A 15608-nucleotide genomic window follows, 5' to 3' on the forward strand; every position below is an offset into this window, starting at 1 on the left:
ATTGTAATAAAATGCTTCGTGTAGTAGGTTGTTATATCTTTACCTTTTTTTTGGTACTGGGGATCGAACTCCAGACCTTGTGCTTGCGAGGCAGGTGGCGGAACCACTGAGCTAAATCCCCGGCTACCTTTTTTTCGTTTAATATTGTTTAGGCAAAATAAGGACTTTTTGAAAAACATTTCAGTCTCACCCTTTGAAATCGGGTGAGTGCTCATTTAAGGATGCTTCAGTGGATGGATTCTGTTAAACTATTGTTTCATTTGGGCAAGCGTATCTGATTTTCTTGTGCTAGGCTGTAGATTTTTCTTAGTTAAATATTGCAGCCCAAGATAGTTGAAGAGATTGACATAAACAATATGAAATGTAGCCTGTGCATATTCCATTCTCCTTTTGACATTCTGCCATCTTCTGCAGTGGGTTGACCCGGGGTTCTAGGAATGAAATTCTTGTGTTTGTATTCTGGATCCAGTCAGCTAAAATTCGGCTCAATCTGTTAGTCTTGGCTTCCAGAACAGTCAGGTGAGCTCTAGGCCTGGGCATGACTGTATTTATTGGTGAAGAAATGATTGGCTCTCAGATGTACTTTACCAATTTATTTACATACTTGCAGAGAGATTTCTTTCTCCGCTTGGGTAAAAGTTATTTACTTAGAGCCTGTGTGATCCTTGATTCTGATTTAGGCTCAGTGAGTGGGATCCATCTATAGTTGAAAGCTAGGTAAGGATGAGCAATTTGGTTTGGAAAACCAGTTTGGGATACTAAGGGAAGCTTAATGTAGCCTCTGTACTGGGTTCGTGTTGACCATGCATATTTTAAAGCTGGTAAGTACAAAATGCCATGAAAATACTGTGTTGTCTTGTTTGTGTGTTTGTGTCCATGTCCTGTAAATTTATCTTGTACCTCTGCCTGTTAGTTTGGTCTCAGGATAGTCATCAAAGTTTTCCCTCAATCAGAGCCTCCAGGAGCCAGGCTAATTTGCCTGTTGATCTAAGAGTAACTCATGGGTTCTATTTTATATACTCTTCATTTGATCTGCAGTAGCAAAGTAGATATTAATGTTAACAATCTGTCATTTCCTCTCTCTTCTGCCAGCTTTCCACATACTGAACAACACCACCATTCAGTTTAAACTGGAGAAGATCCCCGTAGAGAGAGAATCTGAATTAACTTTCTCCCTTAGTCCAGATGACCTAGGAACAGCTAGCATCATGAAGATCGAAGGAAAATTTGTCAATCCGGTTCAGGTAATCATGCAATTGATTTTCATGTGAGGGCAGTTGAGGTCACACACAGGTTGAGTGTCTCTTATCTGAGATGCCACTTCTTTTAAATTTTTAAAATTTTCTTTTACAGAAAGTAGAGCAAAGAGCATTATAAAAAAAGGAGAAAGTAAAGAGAAAGGAAACATAAATAATCATGGCTCATTATCTTTATCATTTAAAAAATGCTAAACTTAGTTGTTCCACTAATTGGTGGTGATAGCCAGTGTTAGAGGCAGGAGTCTTGTTTCTCAGTCCTGTGGTGTATCCACATTGGTCTTTAGGCAGTATTCTCTTCATTTTCTGCAGCTATTTCTTGTGGTTAGGAAGAGTGGCTTTGCTGATTCAGGCACACAGTCAACGATCACTGAACATTTACTGTATGTAGATTATTCTGTGAAGTGCTAGGGAAGAACCTCATGAGTAGAGGTAGGGCAGAAAGAGGTAAAAGGTGGGGTTGGTGGCACTTACCTGTCCCAGCACTTGGGAGGCGGAGGCAAGAGGTTTACTATGAGTTTAAGGCCAGGCTGGGCTACATAGCGAGACCCTATCTCAAAAACAAAAACAAGACAAACACAGGACAGAAGAGAAATGAAAGAGATAATCCTTGCTATCAACTAACTTAAAATATTATGGAAAGGACTGGGGATTTAGCTCAGAGGTACCGAGCCTACCTCACAAGCGCAAGGTCCTGAGTTCAATCCCCAGTACTGGGGATGAAAAAAAAAATCTTGTGGAAAACCCAGAAATATCAACTGTAGAAATTTATGAAGACTGCACCTGAGTGCAGTTAATATAAGTAGTGGAGTAACTGAATTTTCCCTTTGAGTGCAGGTGGTGTTAGCCAAGCATGTATATGAGCAGGTTTTGCAAACACTGGACAACCTCGTGTATAGTGAAGATCTGAATAAGTTTCCAGCCAGTGCTGCCTCCTCCCCTTGCCCTAGTTCTCCTCTGCCTGTCCTCAGTACCTGCGGAGAACCTTCCGTGGAGAGGAAGGAGAACGGATTGTTCAGCCACTCCAGCCTTTCCAGCACCTCTCAGAAGTCCCTGTCTGTGAAGGAAGCCAAAGCCTTTACTCAGATTCAAGCCAACTTTTGTATATCTGAGCTCCAAGTTCAACTAAGTGGAGATCTGACTTTGGGAGCCCAAGGTCTTGTGAGCTTGAAGTTTCAGGACTTTGAGGTGGAATTCAGTAAGGACCACCCTCAGACCTTATCCATTCAGATTGCCCTGCGGTCTCTGCTGATGGAAGACTTACTAGAGAAGAACCCAGACTCCAAATACAAGAACCTGATGGTGTCTCGAGGGGCTCCCAAGCCATCCAGCTTGGTGCAGAAAGAGTACCTGTCCCAGTCTTGCCCTTCAGTGTCCAATGTGGAGTACCCTGATATGCCTCGGTCTCTCCCTTCTCACATGGAGGAAGCTCCTAATGTCTTCCAGTTGTACCAGAGGCCTGCCTCTGCATCCCGGAAGAAGCAAAAGGAAGTCCTGAACAAGGACTATCCCTTGACCCCACCTCCGTCTCCAACAGTAGATGAGCCCAAGGTACTTGCTGGAAAGAGTAAATTTGATGATTCCTTGGTCCACATCAATATATTCTTGGTAGATAAGAAACACCCAGAATTCTCTTCCAGTTATGACCGTGTTAACCGGAGCATTGATGTTGATTTTAACTGTTTGGACGTGCTGATCACACTGCAAACCTGGGTCGTGATATTGGACTTCTTTGGCATCGGCTCCACTGCAGACAACCATGCAATGAAAGTGCCACCAGAGGACATTCTGCAGAGCTTGAGGTCAGAGTCCAGCGCCTCACCAGAGTCTGCACTGCAGGATCCAGTTAACACTAAGCTGGACGTCAAGGTATCAGTTACTTGTGCTCCATGGCATTCTAAAAATGAGCCTGAGTCTGTTCATTTAGATGTGAGTGTTTTGCATTTATTGTGGAAAGTAGCTTTTGTTGGCAGGAGAGCTATGTAGTCTTCTGGGTGTCTGCTATAGAAGGGTAGATACTAAGATTTTAGAAAAGGTTTTGGTGTAAATTCAATCTGGAGGCAGGGAAAATAGGCAGTTTAAACGACTTATCTTACTTTTGGGCTGTGTAATCCATTTAATTACTTTGCTTTTTCTAGTCTCAGTTTCCAAATCTATCATCTAAGATAAGGAAGTGAGGTAATGTGTACCAAGCACCAGGCAAAGTGTCTAGTGCATCAGTGACTTTCAAGTGTGGCTTTTTATTATTATCTCCCCATTCTCTCCAAATCCTTGTTTTCATCGAAGGCAAGAATACAGCTGTTGTTATTCAGGAATGAAGTGTCTGAAGTTGGACTGCCTGGCTCTGAATCCTGGCAGTTTCCCCATAATTATACATTGCTTTGTGGCCTTGGGCAAATCATGTGACCTCTTTTCCCCTCAAGTTGTCATCAGTAAACTGGGGATGTTCAGTGGCGCCTATGCTGTAGGATTGTTGAGTATTCATTCAGTGAGATAACATATGTGGCGCACAGTAAGCATTCATTGAGGAGTGGCCATTACTGTTTTCCCTATAATCCCATGGATTACCAAGTTTGTAACTTGTCCTTGGTACTCATATTGTAAATATATTAAAAAACCATAAAACAGATGGCATTTGGCTTTAAGGCTATCTGCTGTGTGTGGTGGACAGTACGATATGAAGTCAGACTGAATTGGCCATTCAGGGTGCACAGGCCCATTGTCAAGCAGTGGCTGATTGTGTTAATGCGCCTTGCTTCATCTCTGTGTCTCGGCATGGGTGGACTCGCACGCGCTTTTGGGGGAAGTCAGGGAGGAGAATCATGGTTTTTCCAGGGCCATTGTCTTATTTCCCAGCTGGTTAGTGGGCTTCTTTCCTCTAGAAATGGAAGCACGTGGGGGCCGGGGGCTAGTTTTCCTTTCCTTCTCAGTGGCTGGTGAGTCTCCAAGGCCCCTGACACCTTGCGCCTAGTGCGTTTGCAGCCTGGTTAGACCTCGTGTGTTGACGACTGTGCCCCGGACCTTGTCCTTGTGAGCTTGAAGTTTCAGGACTTTGAGGTGGAATTCAGTAAGGACTATCCTCAGACCTTATCCATTCAGACTGCCCTGTGGTCTCTGCTGATGGAAGACTTAACTAGAGAAGAACCCAGACTCCAAATACAAGAACCTGTTGATGTCTTGAGGGGCTCCCAAGCCATCCAGCTTGGTGCAGAAAGAGTACCTGTCCCAGTCTGCTGCAGGAAGCCCCTCTGCAGTACTGAGGCAGGATGCACCTGAGGGGCTGCTGCTGCTGGAGGACAGGACTAGGAAAATGGCCCACAGCAGTGCACTCTTTTCTTTTTGGTACCGGGGCTCTAACACAGGACCTTGTGCTTGTGAGGCAGGCGGCAGAACCACTGAGCTAAATCCCCGGCCCTAACAGTGTACTTTTTGAAATAAGTTTTAAAAAATATTTTTATTGTGAAAAATTTCAAATATATCATAGAGAAAGAGTATAACAAACCCTCATGCACCCAACCTTGTAATTCATGACATTTACTTTATTCCCATTTTGTCTTTGCTCAAGTATTTTAAAGCAGATTCCAGATAACATCATTTCACTTAGTTATACTTACGCATTCATTTCTAGTGAAGAATGGGCATTTTCTTACATAACCACAATACATGGTCACGTCTAACTACATTAACAGAAATGCCTTGGTATTATCTAACACCTACCGCTCCACCCTCAGATTTCTGCTTTTTTCACAAATGCCCCTTTATTGTGGATTGTAGAGAAGTGAACAGGTTAAAGAATACTTACGGTTTTCCTTTGGTCTTTGTGATTTGGCTGAATATTATGCTTTCCTCAGCCAAAGTTTCTTCATCTGCAGGAGAATTCATAAAAATATTTTGAATTGGGATCCAAGGTTCACATGTTATATTTGCCATCATATTTTTTTTCCCCTTTGGTTTTTTTGTGACAGGGTCTTGCTGTGTAGTTCAGGCTGGCTTCAAACTCATGGCAGCCCTCCTACGTCAGCCTCCCCAGTGCTGAGATTATAGGTGTGTACTGCCACACACAGCCTGCCATTACATTTTATAACTCTCTTTTACTTAAAGTAAACCAGCCCCCTTTCCTTTTTATTCTGGCCACACATTTGACTTTCTAGACAGATTAGGTTGGTGTCTTGAGAATGTCCTACAATCTGGGTTTGTCTCTCCTTGTTTGGCCATCTGACCTCGTTGGCCTCTTGTCTTTGGAAATGGAAGTTACTCCTAGGTCCAGATTCAGGTGTAGCTTCTGGGTAAGGTCTTGTCCCAGGTGGTGCTGAGTGCTTCCTGTTACCCAAGGCCCGAGGGCTCTGAGAACCATCACCTCTTTTAGTGACCCCAAGGCTCATGCTACGAGTGGATTCAGGCAGTGATGGCTGGACTCCTTCAAACAGTGCAGTTTTAGACCCAGTAGATATGTTATTTTGGTGATTGAACACGTTTTTCTTATTTTCCCCCTTTGTGATGCTCTTGATGCCTTCAGATCTTTCTGTGGCTTCTGCCAAAAATCATACTGCAAGGGAACTGGAGCTGCCCTGCTCAGCATCACTTGCTCCAGCCATAAAAATCTGCTCTATTTCCCCCTGCCGTATTCTAGAAATATATTTCCTTCTTCCTTTTTTCTTGCTATTTTCCTTCTTTCTTTCCTCATCTTTTTTTCTCCCAGGCATTCATTCACGGGACATTTGGTGAGCACCCACTTCTTGGTGGGCATTGCGGATTAAAGCATGAGGAAGGCAGAGTCTCTGTCCTTGGCTGCGGTGAACGGGAGCTGCAGGTTGAGATTCAATTACTGTGTGTCTCTCCCCTCTCCCACCTTCTCTTCAACCAGTGCCTGGTTTTCAACCAGTGGTGGTTTTCAGAGCAAAATAGCTTGAGACCTAACTCAATAAGTCTGAGACACATAAATCTTTTTAGTGGTTATAATTACAATACTAAATTTATTTAAAGAATGCCAATCCTAAGACAGAAGATTTTGCTTTCCTTCTGTTTATAGTTGTCCGCAGTAAGGAGGAGTCTTTGCTGTGGTTCCTAGATGAAATCCTGTTTGGTTAACAGAAGCTTCTGCTAAATGTTTTTTCAAAGGCATTGGGCAGGATTCTAAATCACTTTTATCATTTTGCCTTGATAAATTTCTTAGGTAAGATACTTTACCTTATAAATCTGAGTTACTGCAGAATTGTGCAATGTTTACAGTGAATACCAAAGTGGGAAAGTTGTTTTGTAGGTAGAGCATCACTAACAGATCACAGACGAGGTGAGCGTCGGGAAGACACCACGGAGCCTGGGAACTGGACTGCTTGCTTGGGCTCTTTTCCCGTCAGCTCTGTCAGCAGGTCACGGTTTGACTGGGTGGACACAGCAAAAATGAAACTGACATCATGAAAAGCTTTACCTACAAATTTCTCAAGCCTTTCTGCATCTTCCTTGATGTTGTTCTGCAGTTTTCTTTGAAAGATGCCCCTTTCCCCCTCGTAATATTGGCCTTGCTTTGTCTTCTGCATTCCTAGGTTCATTCACTCTCTCTCGTGCTGAATAAGACTACCAGTGAGCTCGCTAAAGCGAATGTGTCCAAATTGGCAGCACACCTGGAAATGATTGGTAAGTGGGGAAAAATCAAACTTGAAAAAGCTGGTGTTTGAACATCCCCACAGAAATGCAGTTGTCCTTCCATGCTAAGTAAGGTGTGGTTCAGTGGCTTGATTGTGGTCTCTGGTCTGGCCATAATTTATGGTATGAGCCCTGAAATACTGGCTTTTGGATCAGAATAGATAGCTTGTTAAAAATGCTAAGAACCTTCCTTTGCTCCTCTCCTACTTCTACCTTAAGAATCTGATTTTGAGACAGGGTCTCACTGTGCAGTCTGGGCTGGTCTTGCACTCACTATATAGCCCAGGCTGGCCTCAAACTCGTGGCAACCCTCCTGCCTCAGCCTCCTGAATGCTGAGATTGCAGGCATGTGGCACCATGCCTGGCTGATTTAGTAGTTGGGATATTTTTGAGAATGACAGGGGACATTAATAACTAGACCTGGAAAACAGGTGTATAGTACAGAGCTGTCTCTGGGCAAGTCATTGGGTCTGTAGTCTTGGATAGGAGAGCTACCCAGAAAAGACCTGCATGGTGTTACTCAGGAGGATAGGGTAGCAAAGCTGACATTCTTGCTACTGGGGTCCTATGGGTTGAAACTTTTATCAGAACACAGCGATTAACTACATGAAGTCTAAATAGTAGAGATTTATAAAGTGTGTATTAAAATATTATTTCCTCCGTAAAGAATATGTAATCATCCAGGAGTGGAGATTACAAAACTCAAATGTTAAAAAAAAAACAAAACCAAAAAAACCCCCAAAACTCAAATGTTGACACTGTAGTAGAAATGACTGTCATTTGGGGAAGGAATGAACTGAAAATTGAAGTTTCACATGTAGTGTAAAATTATTTTAGTTTATTTAAATTCATTTACTTATTTATTTTGGTCTTTTTGAGACAGAGTCTTGCTATATAATTCAGGGTGGCCTTGAATTTACTGTGTAGCCCGGGCTGGCCTCACACTTGCCATAAGCCTCCTGCCTCAGCCTCCCGAGACCTGGGATTACAGGCATGTGCCACCACGCCTGGCCCCTATTGCAAATTATTTTAGAAAAGCTTACAAGAAGAGATTGGTCTTTAAGACTGGGAGAAGCTTGGGTATTTTTTGTCAGAGGAGATTAGGAATTAAAAATTAATATATGCCTTCAGTTCACTGGGAGCTGCAGCAGCATGCCACATGTGCACCTTAGCAGCTGTAGTGACAGTTCTGTAATAATAGTGATAAATCTTGTTTCACGGAAGCAGCAATTCAGAATATTCCCTTTCAGATCCACACAGTTGTCCCTTCTTCCCCTACCTCCCTTCCAGGCTTTACTACTGTAAATCAGCCACATTTCAAATCCCTGTCTCCAGTGTCTTGTCAGCCTCTTTGCTTTTGTTCTTTTATTAAACTGTGGTAAAACCCATTTAATGTTGCTTGACTGCCTGACATATTTCTGATGCTTCCTCTTTTATTCTTTTTTCTGTACCAGGAGTCGAACTCAGGGCCTTGAGTTTGCCAGGCAGGTGCTGCGCTGCTGAGCTACATCCCTGGCCCTCCTCTTTTATTCTTTTTTTAAAATTTTTATTTTTATTTTTATTTTTTATTTTTATTTTTATTTTTTTAAAACTCCTCTTTTATTCTTTTTTTAAAATTTTTTTTTTATTTTTATTTTTTTTAAAACTCCTCTTTTATTCTTGTATCCATAATGCAATTAGTAGGCCTTGTGTTGTGTCATTAATTTATAATTAGTGGTATAACTCACAGTGGATTATGTTTTCATCTGTATTTGTAAATGTTTTGTCCTTTAAATTGTGTACGCGTTTACTTTAATTTCTTTCCCTCTTAATGTTTATGCCTGAGGTTTCAACTCTCTTTGGATTTTGGTGTAGAGACTCTGAAATATTGTATAAAGTAAATTTCTGGGTGTTCTGGAGTATGAGAATTTGCTTCTGCCATTTAGTTTGATTTTTTTGTCCCCAACATGCTAACAGTGTATGACGAAAAGAGATACATACTAATCTGATGTCATTCTAACAACCCTAGAGGGAGACTTGGCCTTGCAGGGGAGCCTCGGGAGTCTGTCTCTGAGTGACCTCACAGCCCATGGAGAGTTCTACAGAGAACGGTTTACAACGAGTGGAGAAGAGGCGCTCATCTTCCAGGCTTTTAAGTAAGATACCGATCCTCTCCTTCTTGACAGTGGTTTGTAATCACTTGCTGTGGCACGTTGCTGCTGGCTTCAACCACTGGTGGCACCTGCAAGACTGTCCTGTTGGGTGGCTTGTACCTCGATGGTACAAACAGATCTAATCACTTATCAGTCTTTTTACTAATAAAATTAATGAAAAGCCTCCTGATGGGACAGCAAAGCAGGTGCCACTAGTGGTTCAAGCCACCCGGCGGCAAGATGTATGACCTACACCCCTGTTGTGAATGTGTTAAAATTCTTCTTGGCTCACCAATGAAGAGAAGTTTAAGAAAATCTTACCTTCTTAGGTAAAATTGCAAAGATCTAGTTGTGAGGAGTCATGACTGATAGTGCCTTTCATTAAAGAGGATCTGTATTTAAGTGGGCTGTTCAGGCGTTATAAATAGGTGCAGAATGATTGAAATCAGTCTGATTATTAGAAGGCCTGGCCTCGTGCTGGCTAATGTCTGTGACCTCAGGCAAGTCACTTAATCTCTGTGCATCAGTTTTTCTGTCTAAATAACGAAGGGACTTAGATCATTTCTAAGCTTTCATGTAGCTCTTCAGAGTTCTGGAATGATTTAATAAATTATATTATTTTTATTTATAAACATGATTTATATTGAGTCCTTTTAAAATTTATTTTATTTTTTATTTTTTGAGTCCTTTTTTATTTTAGATTTTAGAAGGCATCTCTACACCTGTCTGCATTTTAAAGAATGATTTTCTCAAACGATAGGGAATTTTAAATGTGCTTTTCTATCTGAAAAGTGTAGGAAAATATGGATGTCCAGGTCTGCCCCTAAATGTTCTGGTTTACTTGGTCTAGGCTGATGGTTAGTCTATTTTTCCCCCCTTTTTAATGTTCATCTAGGATTGAGGAAAACTTCTAAAAGATACCTCTGGGCTGGGGATATAGCTCAGTGTTAGAGCCGTTGCATAACATGTGCGAGGCTCTGGCTTCAGTCCCCAGTACTGCAAAAAAAAGAAAACAAAACCAAGTCCCAGGACCTCTTCAGGGCTACCATACATCCAGTAGAACGTTACCACGCTTGCATGAGAATTGCGATTGATTTGTTTGTATTACATATTGCAGTGGCGTGGTTCTATAGTAAATGAGATAATTCATGTAAAACTCTTGTACTTCTCTGACACAAAATGGATGCTTAGCAAATGTGAATTTCTGTCCCCATTTTGACTATATGCTGTCTAATAATTTCTTAGTTTTATGGTATCATGCCCTATTGAATTTAAAAATTATAAAAGTCTTCTGATTTAAATCAAGAGTTCATTTTCCCTTGATCAACATTTCACTGAAGTAAAAAGAAGACTTCTGCCTCCAGAAGACAGTTTTTTCCAGAAACACTGGTTCTGAGGCCTGGTTTTCTTTACCTACTAGTTCATAGACTTCTTTTTTATCATTATGTTTCAAGTCCATATTGTCACAGTCTGCCAGGAACTCCCTTAAGGACAGAGAAGAAAGGTGGAAGGAGGTCAGAGGCACAGGTGGCCTTTGGTCGAATTCCAGGCCTGGAGCTGCCCAGTACCTGCAGCCCTGGATATAATGGCACACTGGGGAATCACCTACGCACATTGCTTGAGAAGGGATCCATTTGTGGAGGTTTCTGTTGAACTACTGAGGCTGTTGTCTAGGGAAGCCCTGACTTGTGTCTTACTGTGGTTTTGGTCACATCTTTGTCCTCACCCTAGATATGGGCAGCCTGACCCTCTGCTCCGGAGGGAGCACGACATGCGGGTGAGTCTGCAGATGGCCTCCGTGCAGTATGTGCACACTCAGCGCTTCCAGGCCGAGGTGGTGGCCTTCATTCAGCACTTCACTCAGCTGCAAGATGTCCTGGGCCGCCAGCGAGCTGCTATCGAGGGCCAGACAGTGAGTAGCTTCCTTTCTCCACGTCACTTTTTCGATTTGAATTATCAATAGAACTTTTATCCTGCAGAGATACATCTGGAAAATTTCACTGTAAAAAGTGAAGGTCATTTATACGTACTCATGTGTCCTTTGTGTAGAGCTTAGTCATTGGAGAGCTTTGTTCCTTAGTTATTATGTTACATTTTACTGTAATTCTGCTTAAAGTTTAGCTTTAGCTTTCTGTAATAAATATACAGGAAATTTACAAATAACACTTAAGACGTCTGGGCCCTTTAGGACTTTAGTGGTAAGTCCTAAAGTGGTTTTTGTTTCCTTTGCAATGGATTAAAAGTTTCCAAACTTTCCAGTTGCACCCTTAATGCCCTGGTCATCTCTCATGGTACATAGTAGGCCAGAAGAAACACCTGTGTTTCCATTTACAAAATAGTTAAGTCTAGAAAAGTTAATACATATGCCTGTCAACTTCATAGTTTGAAAGAGTAACATAAATTTAAAGAATAACATATATATTTATTTAATTTTTTTGTGTGGAGCTGGGGATCAAACCCAGGACTTTATGCATGGCAGGCTAATGTTCTACCACTGAGCTACAGCCGCAGCCTGAAAGAATAATATTTTTATCTTATTCTCTCCCTTTCTCTCTCTTTTTTTTTTTTAAGACAAGGTCTTGCTTTGTAGTTCAAAAGTAGGTTTTTTTTTTTTTTTTCCTGTATGGGGGATAGAACTCAGGACCTTGCTCTTGCCAGGCAGACGCGGTGCTGCTTAGCTACATCCTCAGCCCTTTGATTTGTAGTTTAGACTGGCCTTGAACTCACTGTGTAGCCCAGTCTGGCCTTGACCTTAGGGTGATCCTGCTGTCTCAGTTTCCTAAGTGCTGGGATCACAGGCATGCACTACCATGCCTGGCTTTATCTTAATCTTTTGAAAAAATTAATAGAAAAAGTGTTTATCAGTATATGTTTGCAGTACGTAATGATTGCATTCATTGTGGGGATTTAATACATGTCTATGCCACATCTTTTTTTTTTTTTTTTTTTTTTTGGTACCGAGGATTGAACTCAGGATCTTGTGCTTGCAAGGCAGGTGGCAGAACCACTGAGCTAAATCTCCGGCCCTTCTCTATGCCACATCTTAATTGTTTTTACTCCCCCTTTTTCACATCCTAAACGACCCCTAGTTACATATGAATGGGGTGTGTCTTTTGGTGCTGCACATATTCTCAACCCCTGAGCTGCATCCCCAGCCCCCATTTCCCTATTTTTTCCTCTATTTTTTTAACCTTTAAAAAAAATTGCTTTGACTTTTTCATGCTATGTGTAATACTTCCATGATTAACTTTTTTGTTCTTTTTTCCATGATTATCTTTGTGGCACAGTTTTTTTTTAACTTTTGAAGTATTTTTATGGATTAAATTCTATAAATGGTATTGTTTGATGAAAGCTATGTATACTTTTTGTGACTTTTAGTACAGTTCTGCTAAATGTTGTCCATTAGAATTAGCATGTTTAAGTCAATTATTTTTACACATATGGTTTAAATGGCAGTAAATCGTACTGTGAGTTGTTTGCATTAGGAAATGAGACCCTTGTGCTTTACCGAATAATTGGGCCTAACTTCCTGGGGTACGTTTTGCTTTATCAAATTAAATAAGACAAGTAGAAAATCAAAGGAATGTCTGTCTTGTTTTGTTTTTGTTTTTGTTCTTTTTGGTACTGGGGATCGAACTTAGGACCTTGTGCTTTCGAGGCAGGCGCAGCCCCACTGAGGTAAATCCTTTGCACAAAGGAATGTCTTTCTGTCTTGAACATTGTTAAAGATGTATGGGGGCTTTGAGAAAAGCTGATCTGCTCAAGAATCTTTAAATCTACCTGTTTGGATTACTTAGATTTACAGAGAGAGCTAAAGACCTACTTTCATATGGTAAGATTAAGAGGCTACTTTGAACTTTAAGTTTCTTTTCTTCGAATATTGAATCGGTGACAGGTGTATTTGACTTACAGAGGTACTCTTTTCTTTTTGTGCTGGGGGTTGAATTTAGGACCTTGGCATGCTATGCCTCTGCTCTATTACTGAGCTGGGCTCCCATCCCTAATAGTACGATTTTCATTCTGATTTTCTGATGTTTGTAAATTGTGAACCAGTGTGATTTTAAATTTCTTTTAATTTTGATATTTGAACTGTTAAAAATACAAATTGTGGGCCGGGGATTTAGCTTAGTGGTTCCGCTGCCTGCCTTGCAAGTGCAAGGTCCCGAGTTCGGTCCCTGGTACCAAATAAACAACAACAACAACAACAACAAGCCAAAAATATAAATTGTACTAGATCTGATTTGGCTAAATATAAATATTTCCTTTATAGTTTACTTGAGAAATACAATGTTCCTATGTCTTCTACTTTACATCTTTTATATTTGTTGAATTTCTTTATTCACTAAACAGCATAAGTACAGATTTTTCTTTTGTAGTACTGGGGATTGAACCCAGGACCTTTAGACTGAGCTACAGCCCCAGCCCTTTTTATTTATTTATTTTGAAACAAGGTCTTGTTAAGTTGCCCAGATGGGACTTAAATTTGTAATCATCCTTCCTCAGCCTACCTCAGTGCTGGGATTACAGATATATGCCAGTGCTTTTGGCAGGGAGTGCAGATTTTTGATGGAGCTAAGAAGTGATATTGCAATTTAGAAATGTTGGGACAAAAATCTGGAGTTTGGCTTTTGCCACTTACAGGTAGTTAGGTGTCAGAGTCCCCTAATTTCTATGCTAACCTGACAAAATGGCACCAGGATTTATCTCTGCAGGTGAGATTAGGGGTGATTTCAGTTTTCTTTTCTTTGCTTTTTTCCTCTAAAGTTTCTACAATGAATATGATTTAATTTATAATTCTAAAATGTACTTGAAAACAAAGGCAATAGCCAGGTATTTATAATGAAGCCATATATACTTAGGAAATGAAAACAGTATTTATTGTCTGTAAATTTTTTTGACTTATGTACTTGACCTATAAAAAATATTTTGTGACCTTATAGCTTTCTCTTTTTAAAAAGTAATACAAATTTATATATAATTTTTATCTGCCAATTAAAATAATACGTTTTAGAGCTTTTTTTTTTTTTTGGTACCGAGGATCAAACTCGGGTCCTTGCGCTTGCGAGGCAGGTGGCGGAACCACTGAGCTAAATCCCCAGCCCAAAATAATACTTTTTAAATAGGAGATTAAAAATATGGATAAGCAAAAGGTAGACAATTATAGTATCTGTCTTGTTCCTACTTTATATTCTTTCTACTGATCAGTATAATATAGAAGAAACAGTTTCCAAGTAATTAAATAACAGTTTCAGTAATTATTAATTATTCATTTATTAATACAGTATACTTTTGCCAGCTTTATTGTGATGAATTTACATAAAATAACCAGTTTAAAGTGTACCATTCAATGAGTTTTGACAATTGTATGCAGTTTTGTAAATAATGACTGCAGTCAAGAGTTAGAACGTTTCTAACATCAAAGGAAGCATCCTCCTGCCTTAACCCCTGTGCTCCGGAAGCCCTGGCTCTGCTCACTATCACAATAGTTTTGCCTTTTAGAAAGAGTTCTGTGTAAGTGAAATTACCCACTGTGCAGTCATTTGTGTCTGGGTTCTTTCACTTAGCAAGATGCCTTTGAGGTCCATCCGGTTTGTTCTGGGCAGCAGCAGCTCCTTTCTTTTTATTGCTGGGTAGTATTCCATTGTCTGAATGTAACCCAGAGTGCTTATCACTGGCCCACTTGAGAACAGCTGGGTGGTTTCCAGTTTTTGGCTATGAAAAACAAAACCATTGTGAACATTTACATTGACGTCTTTATGTGGCTGTAGAGGTTTGTTTCTCCTGAGTGAATAACTAGGAGAGGAATTACTGAGTCTTGTGATGACTGTAAGCTTAATGTAAGAAACTGTCTTTAAGATTATTTGGTCTGTTCTACATTCTCTGCATTTCCATGTGAATTTTAGAGGTCACTTGTCAATTTTTATAATAATTTTGCTTGGAATACATTGGGTTTATAGATCATTTTGTGGAAAATTGACATCCTAACAATACCGAGATTTTTGGCTCCTTGAGTATGGTATCGCTGTCCATTTAATTTTAATTTTAGCATTGTTTTATATTTTGGGTTGTGCCAATCTTACGCGTTTAGTTAAATTTATCCATGGTTAGTACCAAAAAAATTTTTTTTTGAGACAGGTTCACATTATATATATAGTTCAGGCTGCCCTTGAACTCACTGTGTTGCTTACATTGGCCTCAAACTCATGGTGATTTTTTTACCTAAGCTTCCTTGGTACTTGGATTACAAGGCATGTGCCACCATGTTTGGCTCTATATTACCAGTTTTTGTTTTTTTTTTTTGGTGGTACTGGAGATCGAACTCAGGACCTTGTGCTTGCGAGGCAGGTGGTGGAACCACTGAGCTAAATAAATCCCCAGCCCTCAATATTAGCTTTTTTTTGTTTTGTTTTTGGTACCAGGGATCAAACTGAGGACCTTGCGCTTGTGAGGCAGGCGGCGGCGGAACCACTGAGCTAAATCCCCGGCTCAATATTAGCTTTTTTGTATTGACCTGTTGACTTAGTACCTTGCAGCTTTACTAAATTTCCTTATTCTAGTTCCTCTAACTTCTTTTTTT

General features: G+C 40.5%; 1 protein-coding gene across 15 annotated transcripts in view; it reads left to right on the forward strand.

The window, feature by feature from the left end:
- The window catches only part of Vps13d (vacuolar protein sorting 13 homolog D), a 255741-nt gene that overhangs the window by 45726 nt on the left and 194407 nt on the right, over window positions 1-15608 (forward strand). For all 15 annotated transcript variants that reach the window (XR_002389017.2, XM_004863532.4, XM_013065081.3 and 12 more), the window contains 5 exons: window positions 1093-1244; window positions 2094-3125; window positions 6800-6890; window positions 8908-9034; window positions 10763-10943. Coding sequence is in view for 14 of the 15 variants with exons in the window: in XM_004863532.4 (XP_004863589.2) it covers window positions 1093-1244; window positions 2094-3125; window positions 6800-6890; window positions 8908-9034; window positions 10763-10943 (1583 nt within the window). In the remaining variant the exon portion in view is untranslated. The remainder of the gene's footprint in view (window positions 1-1092; window positions 1245-2093; window positions 3126-6799; window positions 6891-8907; window positions 9035-10762; window positions 10944-15608) is intronic.

This window comes from Heterocephalus glaber, unplaced genomic scaffold (genome assembly GCF_053883595.1).
Source record: "Heterocephalus glaber isolate CG9 unplaced genomic scaffold, H.glaber_assembly_v1.0 deba00001447, whole genome shotgun sequence".
NCBI lineage: Eukaryota > Metazoa > Chordata > Mammalia > Rodentia > Bathyergidae > Heterocephalus > Heterocephalus glaber.